Source organism: Pseudorca crassidens, chromosome 15, assembly GCF_039906515.1.
Source record: "Pseudorca crassidens isolate mPseCra1 chromosome 15, mPseCra1.hap1, whole genome shotgun sequence".
NCBI lineage: Eukaryota > Metazoa > Chordata > Mammalia > Artiodactyla > Delphinidae > Pseudorca > Pseudorca crassidens.
In genome coordinates this window covers 28,377,392-28,393,929 of record NC_090310.1, presented here as the reverse complement: position 1 = coordinate 28,393,929, position 16,538 = coordinate 28,377,392, and the positions used below count along the sequence as shown (strand labels likewise).

General features: G+C 48.0%; 1 protein-coding gene across 2 annotated transcripts in view; it reads left to right on the top strand.

Annotated features, from left to right (window-relative positions):
- Positions 1-2,643: 2,643 nt before the first annotated feature.
- SHISA9 (shisa family member 9) overlaps positions 2,644-16,538 on the top strand; it is a 293,766-nt gene continuing 279,871 nt past the window's right edge. For both annotated transcript variants that reach the window (XM_067706603.1, XM_067706602.1), the window contains exons 1-2: positions 2,644-3,631; positions 13,759-13,886. In XM_067706603.1, the coding sequence (XP_067562704.1) occupies positions 2,946-3,631; positions 13,759-13,886 (814 nt within the window). In that variant the 5' untranslated portion in view covers positions 2,644-2,945. The remainder of the gene's footprint in view (positions 3,632-13,758; positions 13,887-16,538) is intronic.

The following is a 16,538-nucleotide window of genomic DNA, read 5'->3' as shown; positions in this document are numbered from 1 at the left end:
TGCGGGAAGGTGTCTGTGACCTAGCCCTCAGTGGTTCGTTGCCCTCAGCTCTCAGCCGTGATGCTTGCTGGGAAGAGTCACGTGGGGTGCAGTGGGGTAGGATGGCAGGAGACCTGGGATTAGGAGCCCGGCACTCTGCATCCAGCTGTGCATTTCCCATTTGCTGGCCATATGACCTTGGACAAAGCCCTTATTTGAGCCTCAGCTTCCTGGACTGTTGCAAACATGCTGGAGCAGAACTTTCTAATTCTGAATTAGTATGTGGAAATATCCCAACCCCTCTGCATATCTGTCTCAGCCCTAGGTGTTCCTTTCCTCTCTCAGTTTAAGACAGGGTCTTGCATAAAAGGTCTTAGTTCATTAAAACAGCCTGTACATATTTTTCAAGTGTTTCCCGTATCCACATTGTTCTAGATGCTGGGGGACCCTGTGAGAGTCAAGGCCCTTTCTGCCGTGGACTTTACATTTCAATGTGGGAAGATAGAAAAAAAAAACCCATAATGTCAGGTGGATGGAGAGTCTGGAGGCCTATTTTAGGAAGGCGCTACCTGCGGTGGTTAGAACATAGGCTCCTGAGTCAAATTTCTTGGGTCAAATGCCAACGGCAGCACTTCCTTGCTGTGCTTCCTTGGGCACCTGGCTTAATTGCTTTGGGCCTCAGTCTCTCCCTCTGTTGTGTGAGCTTGGTAAGATTACCTAAAAGGTAGAATTAAATGAAGTCAGTCATCCAATGGTTCAGCAAATATTCCCAGATTGTCTGCTAGATGCTAGGCACCGCTCTAAGCATCCTCGAGGAGGTGATTTTAGAACAAGCAAGCTTAGTGGGTATGTTACAAGCATTGAATAAACGTCAGCTGTGGTCAGCTCTCCCACACCAATGCCTGTGTTTGTAGAGACTTACACAGTGCTGGTGTGTGTGGGTGGACAGACAGTCCACACTGTCCTGTTTTGGGGATCCCATTATGATGAATCCGATGAGTTCAGACTACACAATCTCGTGCCTCGTCCTGATGGCTTTAGTACATAATACAGCCCATAATTCAGTGAGTCTTCCAGGGCTGGTACACCCCTGGATACATTCTATCAGTATTGCCCTGGTGTGTTTTTGTTGGAATAGGGTCATTTCTGCAAGTGTTTGGGGGAGACAGTAGGTGACCGTTTCTTCAAAGAGAAGGCACAATTAGCTGAACTGCGTCTCATTCTGAGAAAACTTGCAACGGAGTCCCAATAAAACCCCATGCTTTTTCAATTAAGGGGACACTCCCCACCCCTGCCGTATGTCATTTTATATGTGGCCCAAGCTCTTGGTTCTTTGAAAATGCCCTGAGAAGCCCTTGACTGCAGCCAAATGGAGAGAAGGGTGGTGGAAACATTTCCCTGCAAATCGCCTAGCCTACTGCTAAGTGTATACTTAGTTAATGCAATTAAAAAACAAAACGCAGGGGCGTGTGGGGATCTAAATTTGGTGTAGCAGCTTTGGTACAAATCCTGTTTTAGGGGCTACTGGAGTCAAATTCAAGCCGAGGAGAGGAAGAAGTGGGAGAAATGGGAGAGGGCCGACGGATGGCTGGAATCGGCTGATTTGAGAGAGGGCAGGTTTGGAAACACTGACTGGCGACGGGAGACTGAAAGCCGAGGAAGCAAGGCCCGGCTCGGCAGCTCCCGGTGAGGATATCAAGGGAGGTGGAGGGTCGGTGGGGACAGGGACCAGCCGGCTCCGGGAGACCGATGCGCGCGGGCTCCAGGTACCGGAGGGCAGCTGAGGCCGGGCGCGAAGGCCTTGCGCTGCACCAGATCTGGGCGCGCAGAGGCGGCGCCTTGGTGTGCCCTCCTGTGGAGCGCAGGGAAGGCGGCGACGGCGAAGAGGGACAGAGTGGCAGGTCTAGGGGCCTGGGAGAGTCCCAAGGAAAGACGTTCTGGGACAGGCCATTGCCTCGGCCTTGGCCGCTTCCTCACCTTACCCCTGCGTTTCTTTGACTTTAGTTCATCCCGAGCCCCTCTCCCGGGGGTGCTTACCCCGGGCCCAGGCGCTTGCCACCGGCCTTCCCAGCTCAACCTTGGTCCTCGCCTGGGCCCCGGGAGTTGAGCCAAAAGGGTGGCGCCTCTGGCTGGAGGGCACAGTCGGGGAAAGGGCAGGGCGGCCCCGCGCCACCTGGGAGGGGTGATCCTGATCAGACTGCACCCCAGTCTGTCTTGGAGTGGAAGCTACCTGGCCTGTCCCTCAACCCTTCGAGTCACCCCTTCCCTGGTGGGCCGACTCCAGCCGCAGCTGCTGCGCACGCTCCCGGGAAAAAGCTCCGGGCGGAGCCGCCTCTGCGCCCGGAACAGGTCTGAGCCGCGGCTCCCCTCCAGAGAGGGCGCGGGAGGTCCCGCAGCCGTTTCCACCTGCCGGGAAATCCGAGCTGTGCTTCAGCCTCTGCGGCTGCCGGAGCTCGCTCCTTTCCGCCCGCCAGCCAGGCTCAGCTCTGCACGCCCCCCAATTGGCGCCTGCCAGCCCGAGTCACCTCTCCCGCGCCCCCGCCCCTCTCCAGCTCGCTCCCGCCCCCTCGCCCCCCCCGCGCCTCCTCTGCCCGCCCTCCTCCCCCTCCCCCTCCCCCTTCCCTCCTGCCCTCCCTTCATTCCACAAGTGTTGCTTAGCTCTCTCCGGCGCACTTGGCCAGCTGGAGAGGTGAGAGGGATCCTGCGAGCGGGCGCGGGGCGGCGAGTGCAGAGCCGCCGGCCGAGGGGAGGCGCGGACAGACCGACTCGCCCTTGCTCTCCGGCCCCCGCCTCCCCCTGTGGCCATCCGAACCTGCACCCCGCGCTTGCCCCCGCTCCTCCTCCCCCCGCCCGGCCGGCGCGCTCCTCCCCGACCGGCCCCTCGGCGCGCTGCGCGCTGGAGGCGAACGCGGGCTGAGCCGAGCGCAGTGGCCGCCGACCACCGAGCGCCCCGCGCCGCTCCCTGCATGTGCGGCCCGCGGCGGCTCGCAGCCCCCGGCAGCAGCCTCGGCAGCTTCGGCCGCGCCTCGAGAGGCGGCTGCAGCGGCTCCAGCGGCGGCCGAGCGGCCGAGCCCGGGCTGGGAAACACGATGCGCCGCGTCCTCCGGCTGCTCCTCGGCTGCTTCCTCACCGAGCTGTGCGCCCGCGTGTGCCGGGCGCAGGAGCGAGCGGGGCACGGGCAGCTGGCGCAGCTGGGCGGCGTGGTGGTGCTGGCGGGGGGCAACCGCTCGGGGGCCGCCTCCGGAGAGGTCGGTGAGGGCGTGGGGGTCTCGGACGCACCCCCGACCCGGGCGCCCACGCCGGACTTCTGCCGGGGCTACTTCGATGTCATGGGCCAGTGGGACCCGCCGTTCAACTGCAGCTCGGGCGACTTCATCTTCTGCTGCGGGACTTGTGGCTTCCGGTTCTGCTGCACGTTTAAGAAGCGGCGACTGAACCAGAGCACCTGCACCAACTACGACACTCCACTCTGGCTCAACACCGGCAAGCCCCCAGCGCGCAAGGACGACCCCCTACACGACCCCACCAAGGACAAGACCAACCTGATCGTTTACATCATCTGCGGGGTGGTGGCCGTCATGGTGCTCGTGGGCATCTTCACCAAGCTGGGGCTGGAGAAAGCGCACCGGCCCCAAAGGGAGCACATGTCCAGGTGGGCTGCCTTCCCCCCCCCTCCTCCGGGCTTCCCTACCCTCTCCTCTCCACCTTCCTGGAGGCAATGGCGCTCCCCCCGACCCTCGCTTCTCCGCGGGGGTATGTCACCCGGGCAGCCAACTTGGGCTGAGAGCGCAGAGAGGGGACGCTGCGCTCAGCACAGGTGCGGACATGAGCGTGTGTGGGGGTTAGGGGTGTCTTCTCCTCCCCCGCCCTCTTGCCGCCCCCTCCCGCCGAGGCTTGCAGCGGGCTTGAGACACACAGTCCCTGGGAACCCGTGGCTCCGAAGTCTTGGGCTTTGGGGAGGGGGTCCAGCCTTCGGATTCCAGATACTAGCCTCTAGGTAAACAGGGGCCAGCGAGCCCGAAAGGGAAGGGGGGCGTGTGTGAGCTCGCGCGCGCGCGTGTGTGCGGGAGGGAGGGAGGGAGGCAAGGAGTGTGTGCCGCCTGCAACTCGTACGACTCGCGAAAATGTGGCGAGGGAGGTGGAGAGTGCGGGGAGGGCGAGAACAAAAGCTGTGCTTGGAGCGGCCGCCTCGCTTTCTCCGAGCTGCCAGGTCCCTGGAATTGGGAGCTCGCCACCCCTCCCCTTAACCCCCTCGTCCCCCTCTCCAGTCGCCACCTCTACCCGCCTGGGGCAGCGACCTCAGCTGCGCGCTGCCCCCCCTTGCCCAGGCTGGCGTGGCCTCCAAGGACCGGAGCCTTCTCCCCGCGCGCCTTCACCCCCCAGATACTCTGATTCGTCAACTTCCCCTTTTGCCTTGTTCATTATGCAAGTCCCAGCACGAGCAGGTCTCAGCAGATGGGAGAAGGCATTTGGGATTAAGGAGCTATTTGCCTTTTGCTTTTTTTTTTAAAGTATCTAAATCGATTCGCACAACCTAGTAACTTTGAGGCGGAACACGCAGACGCGAGGACGCAGCCCCCGGCCGGGGTGAGGCCTGGGGTTGGTGTGAGGTCCGGGCGGGCGGGGTTGAAGAGCGCCGGGTGGCCTGCGAACAGCTGGATGACTGGGGCGCCAGGTTTATTCTTTTTCCGAATATGGGCAACAGAGTCGCCATGTGTTCCCCCCATGCCCCACCCAACACACACACACCCCGCACCTCCGGGTGACAGTGTGCCCGCCTAAAAAATCTCAACAAAGAGACCCACCAAAAATAGGCGAAGGAACATCACCACCTCACTAGTAATTATTTTCTACTTATACTCAGATTATCCGATTTTTTTTTTTTTTTTTCCAGATGGGAAGAATTTGGGGGAAGAGGTGAGGAAGTTCCTCTCGGTTTGGGTCAGTAGGGAGGTGTGGATGGATGTTGAGGTCTGGAGGCACAGAAGTAAGCTCCCAGGGCATTCAAGAAAGCCTGACCTACTAAAAGAGTCAAGAGCAGGCCTCGCCCACCTCCCCGTAACCCCAAGGTGCCCGATCGCCAACCGCATGGGCCGGGTGGTTTCACTTCCCCCACTGTCCTCTCCGAGGGTCTGTATTAAGGTGAGAGTGAGACACGGAAGCAGGGCTGCGGCAGAGACTGTTGCCTTGGTAGGGAGATTCACCCAGGGATATAGGTAGGCTGCCTTGCAGATTTCGGCTTAATTCCTCTGCTGAAATCTCCTTGGAGCCTTTGCCTTGCAAACCAGCTCTTACAGGAGCCCTCCTCCTTGTTTGGTTGGGATGGGGGTGGAGAGGCATGAAGAGGGAGGTGAGAAGGTGGAGAGGGGAGCTAACCTTTGGGCATCTGTGGGAGAAAGATGCTAGCTTCAGGCCAGCAGGGACTCAACTTCCTGGTCCTGCCCCCTTGCAGCTCTGTTTGCTTCAGCCCAGCAGGCTGCAGCCACATTCTTCTGCAGGTATCGGAAGAGGTCTGCTTGGAGGTGAAATCTAGGCGTACCCAGTCCTGGGGTAGCAGAGCCTCAACACAGGCTCTCCTTGCATACATTTTGGGAATTCCAGAATGGAGTGAAAGTATGTACTCCTGAAGAGAAAGGACGGTTGATTTTTACTTGCAACTCCTAAAGTATAGTTTTTAACCTCAGCTGATGTTTAGGGTCACCTGGAGTGCTTTTAAAAGAGTCCTCTCTCTGGGAGCCCCACCCTAGGTGGTTCAAATCAGAGCCTCTAGGGTGGGGCCTGACCATCCCTACTTCCGTGTATCTCTCCAGGCTTTGCAGTGTTCAGCCAATCACTGTCCAGGAAAAGGAAGTAACATTTGCTGAGCACAGTTCTGGGTGCCAGGCGCTATACTAGAGGGGTGTGTGTGTGTGTGTAAACATTTTCTCGTTTAGTTTGCACAGCGATGAGACAGGTGCTAATTTAATTCCCACTTACATAGGAGGAAATCATAGCTGAGGTTGGTGGCTTGCTCAAGGTCACACAGAAAGTTGTGCGATCCCTAGTCCCCCGGTTTCAGCTGTGTCTGGGGCAGATGTTTTCAGTTTGAGTGAGCGTCAGAATTTGGGGAGCTTCCTAAAATGCACAGTCTTGAGTTCGATCCAGAGAGATACTAAATCCATCCGTCTGGGCCTCGGAAATCTGCATTTCACCATCTCCCTGAATGGCTCACGTAAAGTGGTCCACACTTGGAGAAACACTGGTCTTGATTCGGGAATATGTTACAGGATTGAGGATGGATGAATTCATCCAGTGTGACTCTTACTTATTTACATTCTATTGCTGGTTTTCCCCGTGTGTGTAGCCTTTATGTGTATTTCTGTGGTGCTGGGGGCAGCCCCAAGTTCTCACCAAACGCATCCTGCTCTGCTGATGCAGTTAATCATTTCAAGTCCCAGCCGTGGCAGTGGCGTCATCCACTTTTGCTTGCACGGGGCCATGGGATGCTTGGGTGGGGCCAGCACACCAAGCTCGGCATCAGAGAGACTATACGGTGGCTTCTAGGTGAAATTAACCTGCTGGCTGCAGCCTCTTCATTTACTTTGTCTGCAGCTGCTAGGGTCACTGGGATGTTCTTACCTCATCCGAAAGTATCTTCTCCTCAAAGACTTAACAGCACGTGCTGCTCCCACGTCACACCCTGACTGGTATTGATGACCAGTGTGCTTGTGTTTGAGGAGGTCAGTTTCTAGGCTCAGAGTCCTGGGCACATCCCACGCTTCCCTTTGGGCTGATTAGGACTGAAAAAGGGGAAAGAACAGTTCCAGGAGCGTGCCTGGACCTTGCTTGTGATGTTGGGAGAACTGTACAGATGCTCATTCAGCAGCTGTAACAGCTGCCACATTCAAGCACAATTTATTGGAAGAAGTGACTGCAGATGGTGGCCAGCTATGGGTACCAAACCATGCAGACCTGTTTTGTTTGGTCTGCAAGGTATTTCTATTTATGTATTCTAATTTTTAAGTTTTCCTCAATTTGTTATTGTGAAACATTTTAAACATACAAAAAACTTGAAAGAAGAATAAACACTAAGTCCAGTATATCTTTCATCTAGAGCAGGGTTTCTTCCCCTTGACACTGTTGACATTCGGAGCTGGATAATTCTTTGCTGTGGGTGCTGTCCTGAGCATTGCAGCAGCCCTGGACGCTACCCACTAGGTGCAGGTAGCACCCACCCCACGCTTCATTCGGGACAATTAAAAACGTCCTCAGGTGTTGCCAAAAGTCATCCAGGGGCAAAATCACTCCCAGTTAAGAACTACCAATTTAGATTGAACAATTATGAGTATTTTGTCCTGTTTGCTATCTCTCTCTCCCTTCTTTCCTCCCTTCCTTTTTTCCTTCTTTTCTCCTTCCCTCCCTTCCTCTCTTTTTTTCCTTTGTTTTTTGGCTGAAGCAGTTGAAAATAAGTTGCAGACATGACGCTTCATCCTTGAATGCTTCAGTGTGGATCTCCTAAGAACAAGGACATTCTCCCACATAACACAATTCCAGTATCACACCCAAGAAAAAGAACAAAAATTCCGTAACATCGTCAAATAGCCAACTGTATTACTGTTTTCCCAGTCATGTACCAGAAATGTCTTTTAGAGCTTGGTTTCTCAAACCAGGATCCAGTCAAAGCTCACTGCCTTTGGCTGTGAAATCTCTTTAGTCTCTATTAAGTATGGTGTTTTAAAACCAACTTAGAACCAATTGCCAACATTTAAAAACTGAGAGATTTCACACAGAAATCCAGATTTCTGATTTCTCTTGAGAAATCGATAGGTCTGGTAATATTGGACCTGCATATTCAAACAGCAACTGTTCCTTTTAGGACCCTCTTAGGTTTAATCTCCAGCCACCACCCCCCCCGCCGCCCCCCAGCCCCATTCACTCAGTTATGTTACCTGCAGTCCCCAGAGAGGTCATCAGGCTGATCTTAACAGAAATGGGCTCAAGTCAGATGGCTCCAGATTCAGTCCCAGCTCAGCCACTTAATAGCTGTGTGACTCTGGGAAATTTACGTCACTTCTCTGATTCTCAGGTTCTTGCCTACAAAATGGGATGATGAGGGTCCCTAATGCATAGGCTTGTGTGAGGATTCACTGAGACTGGGCTTAGAAAGCTCTTAGAGCAGGGCCTGCCATATGGTCACTGCTCAGTGACTATTACCCTTTATCATCATCCTTATTACTGGAATTTTCTAACCCTTATCTACCGAAGTGGGTGAAGTTGTAGTCTGGAACTCTGTGTCTAGCCCTTGCTCTGCTATGACTGTTTAGCTGTGTGACATTGGCCAAGTCTTATAACCTCTCTGGGCTTGCATTTAATTTTAGCAAAAGGAGTGGCAGGTTCACAATAGGAGAGACGATCCATGTATGACAACATTAGATGCATTGCAAAGAGTTGGCCTGGGTGATATTGAAGAACACTTGCTGGTTTTACTATTTTGCCATAAGCTTGTGTGTAAATTCTCATTTAATTTCATGTCCCACCACAAGGAGGTCCGCCTTATGACAGTCTGCCTTTCACAGAGGCACAGATTGCTTTCCAAGAGGATGCACAAGCCGCTAGTGAGTGGAGGAGTTGGACTTCAGGCCCAGACAGTCTGAGGCTGTAGCACGGATCCTTGACTACTAGGCTGCACTGCCTTGGATCACTGAGACGCAGGACTTCAGTCTTTCCAGATCACAGAGAGGTGCTCGATGCCCTGCAAATAACAGTGCACACATCAGGGCCAGTTCGCGGAGCCACTGTCAGATCAAGACTAGGCATGTTTTCTGCATCTGCCCCTGGCAGGGCCAGCCCCTTGGCAAAGGCATCGGTAAGAAATGACCTTGGGGCAGGAAGCTCTCTACACTCGAAGCCAGTAGGGAACACATGTCATTATTTTGCCCACCTTCAGACAGAATCTGAAATCCAAGTGACAAATTATGTAGCACAATGTCCTGTGTGTTTTTCAAACATGCTTCACAAGTGTTGGAGTCCCTTGCAAAGAAATGGCATCAAGTGATATATGTCCCTTCTTCCCTTGCCTTTTCTCTCTTATTCCAGCTTCCCTTCCACCTCCCCTTTTTCTTACACATTTATGGTTATCTTGTGGCTTCCACCAGCTCCCCAGGCTGGAGAAGCCCATGAATGCATATACTGTTGGCCATGGAAAAGTCTAAATTATTTTTCTTTGCAGAATATGTTTGCTTCTCTTTGGGTACTGAGTCCTTACATTTGAAAAATCAACTTTAACAACATTGCAAAGCAGTTATACTCCAATAAAGATGTTAAAAAAATCCACTTTATTGGGGTCTAATTTACACAATAAAATGCACACACATTATCTGTACAGTTTGATGAGCTTGGACAAATGTCTACACCTGTATAATCACTACTCCAGAAAGGTACCTGGTGCCCATTGCCCTTAGATCCTTGAAAAATAAATGATGCTTCTGGTAAAAGAGGAAATTCTCAGGAATCCCATTCAAGTGTTTAAAAGTCAGGACATAGTTTAGACCTTGGAACCCCTGGAGGCTGTGAAGCAAGATGCTGGAACTCTGAGCTCTGTTCGGTAATGCTGGGGTCTTTTATTTGCTTTCTGTAATTGGAAAGAAAAGGGATGCAGCCTTTTCTTTTTGTTCCTCAGCTATGCCACGCTCATTGCTGCTTTGGAGTTGTTGTGTTGGTTTGCCTCAAATTCTCTGGCTGGCCCCTCCTCTGCATTCAAGTCTCAGCTCAATGTCACCTGTCTGAGACGCTGTCCCTGACCCCACAGGCTTACTTACTAACGCCCCCCTCCTCGCCCCCTGCAGCCCATCACTCAATGTTATTTGCTTCATTTCACATTACAGTCTAAAATGAACTTAATAATGTACTAGTTTACTAGTTTATTATCTGTCTCTTTCCGTTATCTTTCACATTAAGGAGTGCAGGGATGCTAACAGTCTCTTCCCCATCTGTCACCTGTGTCCTAGTACGGTACCTGGCACATAGGAGTTCTGATTCCTGACATCCTGGTTTATATGACATAAGGTATCTTCTCATTCAGTCATTCATTTGCTCATTGATATATTCATTCAATAGGGTTTTTTTTTCATTCAATAGGTTTTTATTGAGTACCTATGGTATACCCAGCCCTGTGCAGAGAGCTCTGAGAATGCAGCAAATAGTGCAGGCACAGAGCTCATGGTCAAATGGCAGGAGACAGGTAATGTACAAGTAAATATACAAGTGAAGTGATACTAAGTTGAACCTTATGAAATTGCCAATATTCCATCATCTTCAACCTCAAAAATGGCAATGTTTTAACTAACAATTTGGAGCTGGGTTAAGGGATATCAAGGAAAAGTGTAGTTTCTTCAATAAGGTGCCTGTGTTAGTTAGGGTACTGCAGAGAAACAGAACCTCTAGAAGATCTATCTATGTATCTATCTATGTATCTATGTATCTATCTATCTATCTATGAAGAGATTTATGCAGAATTGCCACACATGTTAATTGAAGCTGGGAGGTCCAACATCTGCAGAGTCAAGGTCCCAGTTTGAGTCTGAAAGCCGTAGAAACATGAAGAGCTGACGTCCCAGTTTGAAGGCCATCAGGCAGGGAAATTCTCTCTTACTTGGGGGAGGGTCAGCCTTTTGTTCTATTCCAGCCTTCAACTGATCGGATGAGGCCCACCCCATGGAGGGCAATCTGCTTTCCTCAGTCTATCAATCTAAATGTTAATCTCATCCAAAAACACCCTCTCAGACGCATCCAGAATAATGTTTGACCAAATCTTTGTTCTCTTCAGTCAAGTTGACACATAAAATTTACCATGAGATTACCTTTAGGATCTTGCTATTCAGATTGTGGCCTGTGGACCAGCAGCATCTCCATCACCTGGGAGCTTGAGCAGAATCTCAGGCCCTGCCTCAGACACCTTGAATCAGAATCTGCATCTTAACAAGACCCTGAAGGTAATCTGAATGCACATTCGAGTTTGAGAAGCACCTGAAGTATGTGTCACACATAAATACCAATTCCTTGGGCATTTGTTTGGCTTGTAGTACATAGTTGGTTCTTTCCACTAATTCACTAATTTTTAAAAACACATCCCTAATTGTAACATTTTTTTAGCATACACCCCAATATGTGCACATACCAACAAAAATTATGTACACTATAGCATTTATTATTTTTTAAAATTTTATTGAAGGATAGTTGATTTACAATGTGTTAATTTCTGCTGTACAGCAAAGTGATTCAGTTTTTTATATATATATATTCTTTTTCATATTCTTTTCTATTATGGCTTATCACAGGATATTGAATATAGTTCCCTGTGCTATACAATAGGGCCTTGTTGTTTAGATACACTATAAAGCATACATAAGAACAGAAATATTAAAGTGAGCTGAAGGTGAAATAAATATTTACAATTTGTTGCCAATGGTGCTGACTTCGTGCAATCATTAGCTCATCTCTCAAAGCCTAATGTGTGTTGAGGATGAAGCTCATCATTCATAAATAAATCCATAGTTTGAATAGTTTTCCTGAGAGCTTTGATTATTTTTGGCTGACTTCATTTTGATCTGAATAGGCCATCATTGTTTTAACCTTGTGAGAAGCTGTTGAAGAGGAGGGGAGAGTCCAATCTGTCCTTTTCCTGTGCTTGTGTCATCAGTATTATCTCCAAGCTGTGGTTTTGTTATGGGGGACATTTTTAAGCCCCATGTCCACGTAGTGATGGTTAGCCTGGTAAAACTAGATACTTTGCCTGCACATCCGCTTTAGGGGTGCACATAACTGCAATACAGGTGATGCAGCCTAATGATGGTGCCACTGCTAGCCACCCTCCTTGGTCCAAGACTCCAGATTCTCACCATCTGACATGGGTATTCCAAATGAGGGCTCCAGCATCAATTCACATATTAAATTTATTTCTTATTCTTAATGACTAAAGACCATACACAGAAGTTCTCATGTTTCCTTGCCCCATGCCAAATTATTTTAGGCAGTCCCTGAGTGAGTGGACCACATCTTGAAGACTCTTTGTCCAGGATGTGCGGGCTCTAAGAATCCCTGTCTTCACTGCATGCTCTGGGAGGGGCTGCCTTGGAAAAAGTATGGCTTGGCTTTTAGGTGAATTGCATGAATTTTGGCACTCAGAAGAAGCCCAGGGAATCTGCCGATGGCAGTGCTGACCGAGTTCATGGATAGACTTATTGAATATTTACTTTGCTGTCCTCTTGAAAGTCCGAATATTCTGAAATTTTGGAGAGACTCCTTAGAGAATCTGTTGATATCTATGGCTTCTTCTTCGAGAAAAACGCACAAATAAAATTTCCATTCAATTCCAGAGGAGTTCAGAGATCCCCTGAAGTTCATATAAAGAGCCTGTTTAAAAGTGAAAAAAGGCAAATTAGGTTTGGGAGGCATCTATTCTATGTTTCAAACATTCCTTCCCTGCAGCCCCTTTGAGTTTCAGGCCTTGCTTACTGCACAGAGTAGGAAGGAGCCTGGACTCTGATTTCAAAGACACTCAGATTTGTATCTTAGTCCCTCCACTGATTAGCTGAGTTAACTTGGGCATTTTTTTGTTTTGGAGAATGGATAATCCACACCTTGTAACATTATCCCCCCTGTTTGCCATAATCCAGCTTTATTGGCCTTCTTGCTTGTCCCTCAGATACCTGAACTCTTTCCTGCCTCAGGACCTTTGCACTTGCTGCCCCTCTGCCCAGAATGTTCTTTCATCGTCTTTATGTGACCAACTCCTTCTACTGCTCAGGGCTGTACTCAAATATCACCTCCTCAGAAAGGCTTTTCCAGACCACTCCATCTCAGTATATTTAGGATTAAAAAAAAAGTGTACAGAGACTTCCCTGGTTGTCCAGTGGTTAAGACTTCACCCTCCCAATGCAGAGGGCCTGGGTTTGATACCTAGTCAGGGAACTAGATCCCGCATGCCACAATGAAGATCCCTCGTGCTGCCACTAAAACCTGGCGCAGCCAAATAAATAAATATTAAAAAATACTAAAAAGTGTACAATTCAGTGGTTTTTAGTATATTCAGAAAGTTGAGCAACCATCACCACTGTCTAATTCTAGAACATTTTCATCATCCTAAAAAGAAACCCATCACTCATTAGCAGTCACTTCCTATTTCCCCTCCCACACCCCCAGCCCCTGGCAACCACTAATCTACTTTGTCTCTATGGATTTGCCCATTCTGAACATTTCATGTAAGTGGAATCAATTCACCTCTCTGAGTCTTTGTTTACTCATCTGCAAACATAGAGTAATAATCCTCATAAGATGTTTACATGCTGCTTAGTTGAATTAAAGTATGTAACGTGACTAGTATAGTGCCTGGCTTACGGTAAGTACTCAGTAAATGTTACTTATTGTTAGGAATAGTGGGCCATTGCTGTACGTGAGGTGTTGGTATCTAGGGTTAGTCATAAAGGGGAACTAAACTTGTGGGGTGCAGACATATTACATATATTCATCATTTAATCCTCTCAGCAACTCTATAAAGTAGGTAACACTGCTATTACATCACTATTGTGAGAGGCATGTGAACTGTTCTGCGTGAGGTCCTTATGTAATCTCTAATTGCAGTGATCTTACTAATGTCTTTTTTTCCCCTCTGCCCCTCAGTAGAATGGCAGCTCCATGGAGGAAGGAGTCTTGTCTTTTGTTCATAGGCCCAATCATTGTGCCATTGTGCCATGTGCCAATCATTGTTTTGAATGAACAGATTTAAATTTTCTCTTCTTTCAGGGCCCTTGCAGATGTCATGAGGCCACAGGGCCACTGCAACACTGACCACATGGAGAGAGATCTCAACATCGTGGTCCATGTCCAGCATTATGAGAACATGGATACCAGAACCCCCATAAATAATCTTCGTAAGTACAGCTGTGCGATCCATTCCAGTCCTGTGTGGGCCCAAGTGGTGGTCACACCACTCCAGATTTCATGGTGTATGTTTGGGTCCATGAAGAGCTTCTATTTGTTGAATAAGAAGTTTTATTTTATCTCTTCTGGATCAAACTGTGTTTGGCATCCTCAGATTTCACTTAGTTTGTTTCTCTGTTAAAGAGTGGCCCACTTGGTGGATTTCTCATGTTTGGTTCTTCTATTAGCAGAACCACTTGGGTGGTTCATCTTGGTTGATCTGTTAACTAATGACCCTCTTGGTGGGTTCATCATGGTTGGGTACCTAGTTAACCAATGGATTACTTGGTTGGTTCATCTTAGAGAGTAAATCTGTTAGCCGATAACCCATTTTGTTTGTTCATCTTGATTGGGTAATCTGTTAAGCAATGGTTCATTTGCTTATCTGTCTCCCTCCTGAGGTAGACCAATTGTGTCTTTTAGGTTTCGTGCTGCTTTCAGTTAACAGACACTGGTTCAGAACTAGATTTATTTTTCATAAAACTAGAGTTTCGTAGATATAATCCACAAACTCTGTGTGTGTGTATGTGTGTGCGTGTGTGCATGTGTGTGGAGTTTTGAGTTGTGGTTATGTTTGGGGTGGGTGTGTATGTGTGATTCAACAGTAGCAAATTGTTCCATTGTTCTTCCAGGAAAAAAAAAGCTGCATTTGCTATTGTGTTTCAATATGTATTCTTTAGCTGATGGAGCATAGTTGGGGATCTTAGTATGGTCCCAAAGATTTTCTTTTCTTTCAAAGATCTGTATATACAACATACATTATGGAGCTGGTGCACTGAGAACAGGGAGTGGGGAAAACAAGATGGTTTTGTTTTAGTGTACTACCGTGGTTACTCCTAGCAATTATGTTTTCAAGTAACCGCCACATTAAAGTAATGTGGAGGGGTTGGTTTACAATAACAAAAGCCAGACAATTTAAAGGATGCATTCAGTTGTGGCTGGAGGTTCTTAAAAACAGAAACATTTCTGGCAGTGCACATTTTTCTAGTCTGGGTCGCCTTTGCTAAAGCTGCACGAGGAGCGGCATTGGTGTTTTATTTGCTGAATCATACTTTTGGACTGGTTGCAAATTTTCATGCTCAACGGGTAGAGGAATAAGCCTGTGGAATTTGACATAGGTGATGAAAATTCTCTGATTCTGCATGGTGACAATTGTTCATGGCCTTGGAAATGTCGCTGTATGTTGGCAAAGTCAATGTGTACATGGTTTGAAAATGGGTTACTAAGTAGGTCTTAGGTTTCATTATATTAAATAATCTGACATTATTTATTTGTGAACTGGACCATAAAATGATATGAGAAATAGCCACATTTTAGAGCAAAATACACCAGCCATTGGAAGTTTTATGACCAAATCTCACAGCCCTGAAAGATATGGTAAATTGCGCCAACTCTGATATGGCAATCATATCCAATTCTGGTTTTGATGGAAATGAGCACATTCTCCTTCAGAATGCACTGGGAAATAAGTTGAACCTAGGTGTATGTGAGTCCCAAACATCATAAGTGAGTGATGGTGACCATGAAGTAGAGAAAGCGGAAATAGTATTGAGTCCCTGGCTATAAAAGGCAGCCGTTGAAAGTTTCTCATTTGAAGTTTCAATTTTTAGGATGATTTTGAATCAGCACTTGAGTGGAATAACAAAATCATTGAAGGCACTCAAATTTCACCATTCCATCAGGCAAAAAGGGCAGGCGACATTAATGAATCTTGCTTTAGTAAGGAATTAAAAACAAATATTTATCTTTTTGGTTGTGTTGGGTCTTAGCTGCAGCAGGTAGTCTCCTTAGTTGTGGCATGTGAACTCTTAGTTGGGGCATGCATGTGGGATCTAGTTCCCCAACCAGGGATCAAACCCAGGCCACCTGCATTGGGAGCGTGTAGTCTTAACCGCTGTGTCACCAGGGAAGTCCCTTTAGTAAGGGATTTTTGTTTAAAGTTGTACTGAGAATAAATTACTGTTCAGAGATGGGTGTCTAGGTACTGAGCAATTCAATAGTCTCCTGTGACAGGCTAACTTGGTTTATTTATGATTCTTGCTTTTAGTCTATATTTGTGTTTCAGTAATCAATGGTCTTTTTATACTAAGAAAAAAAATGTGTCTTGTAATATTTTACTGGGTAGAATTACACCAGAGCATTCCTGGCAAACTACAGGGGAGAATTCCAGGTGTTATGTCACAAACACTGCATTCCCATAAGAATTACCACAGATATTAATTTCATATAATTTTGCTAGGTTGGTTCAATCCTTATTTTCAACTGTTTTTGGGACTATCTGAAAATAAGAAGCATATAGCCTTTCCACAGATTTACATTAATAAGTTTAATTGATATAACAAGTTAATTCAGTAGTTGGTAGTGATTGTGTTTCCTTGTAATTACATGTTTGTCTTTTGTTGACTTACAGGAGCTCTTTATATATTGTAGACATGTGGGAAAAATTTGCATGTTCAGAACAAAGAATGATTTGGGAAGTTCATTGAGAAGATAGGACTAGATAACTGATATTTATCAGTTATTAAATGTTCAAGAAGCCAAACCGTCACCAGAGCCCACTCTGACCAGTAGAGAACTAGGAGAGAAGGAATTCTGTCTAATAA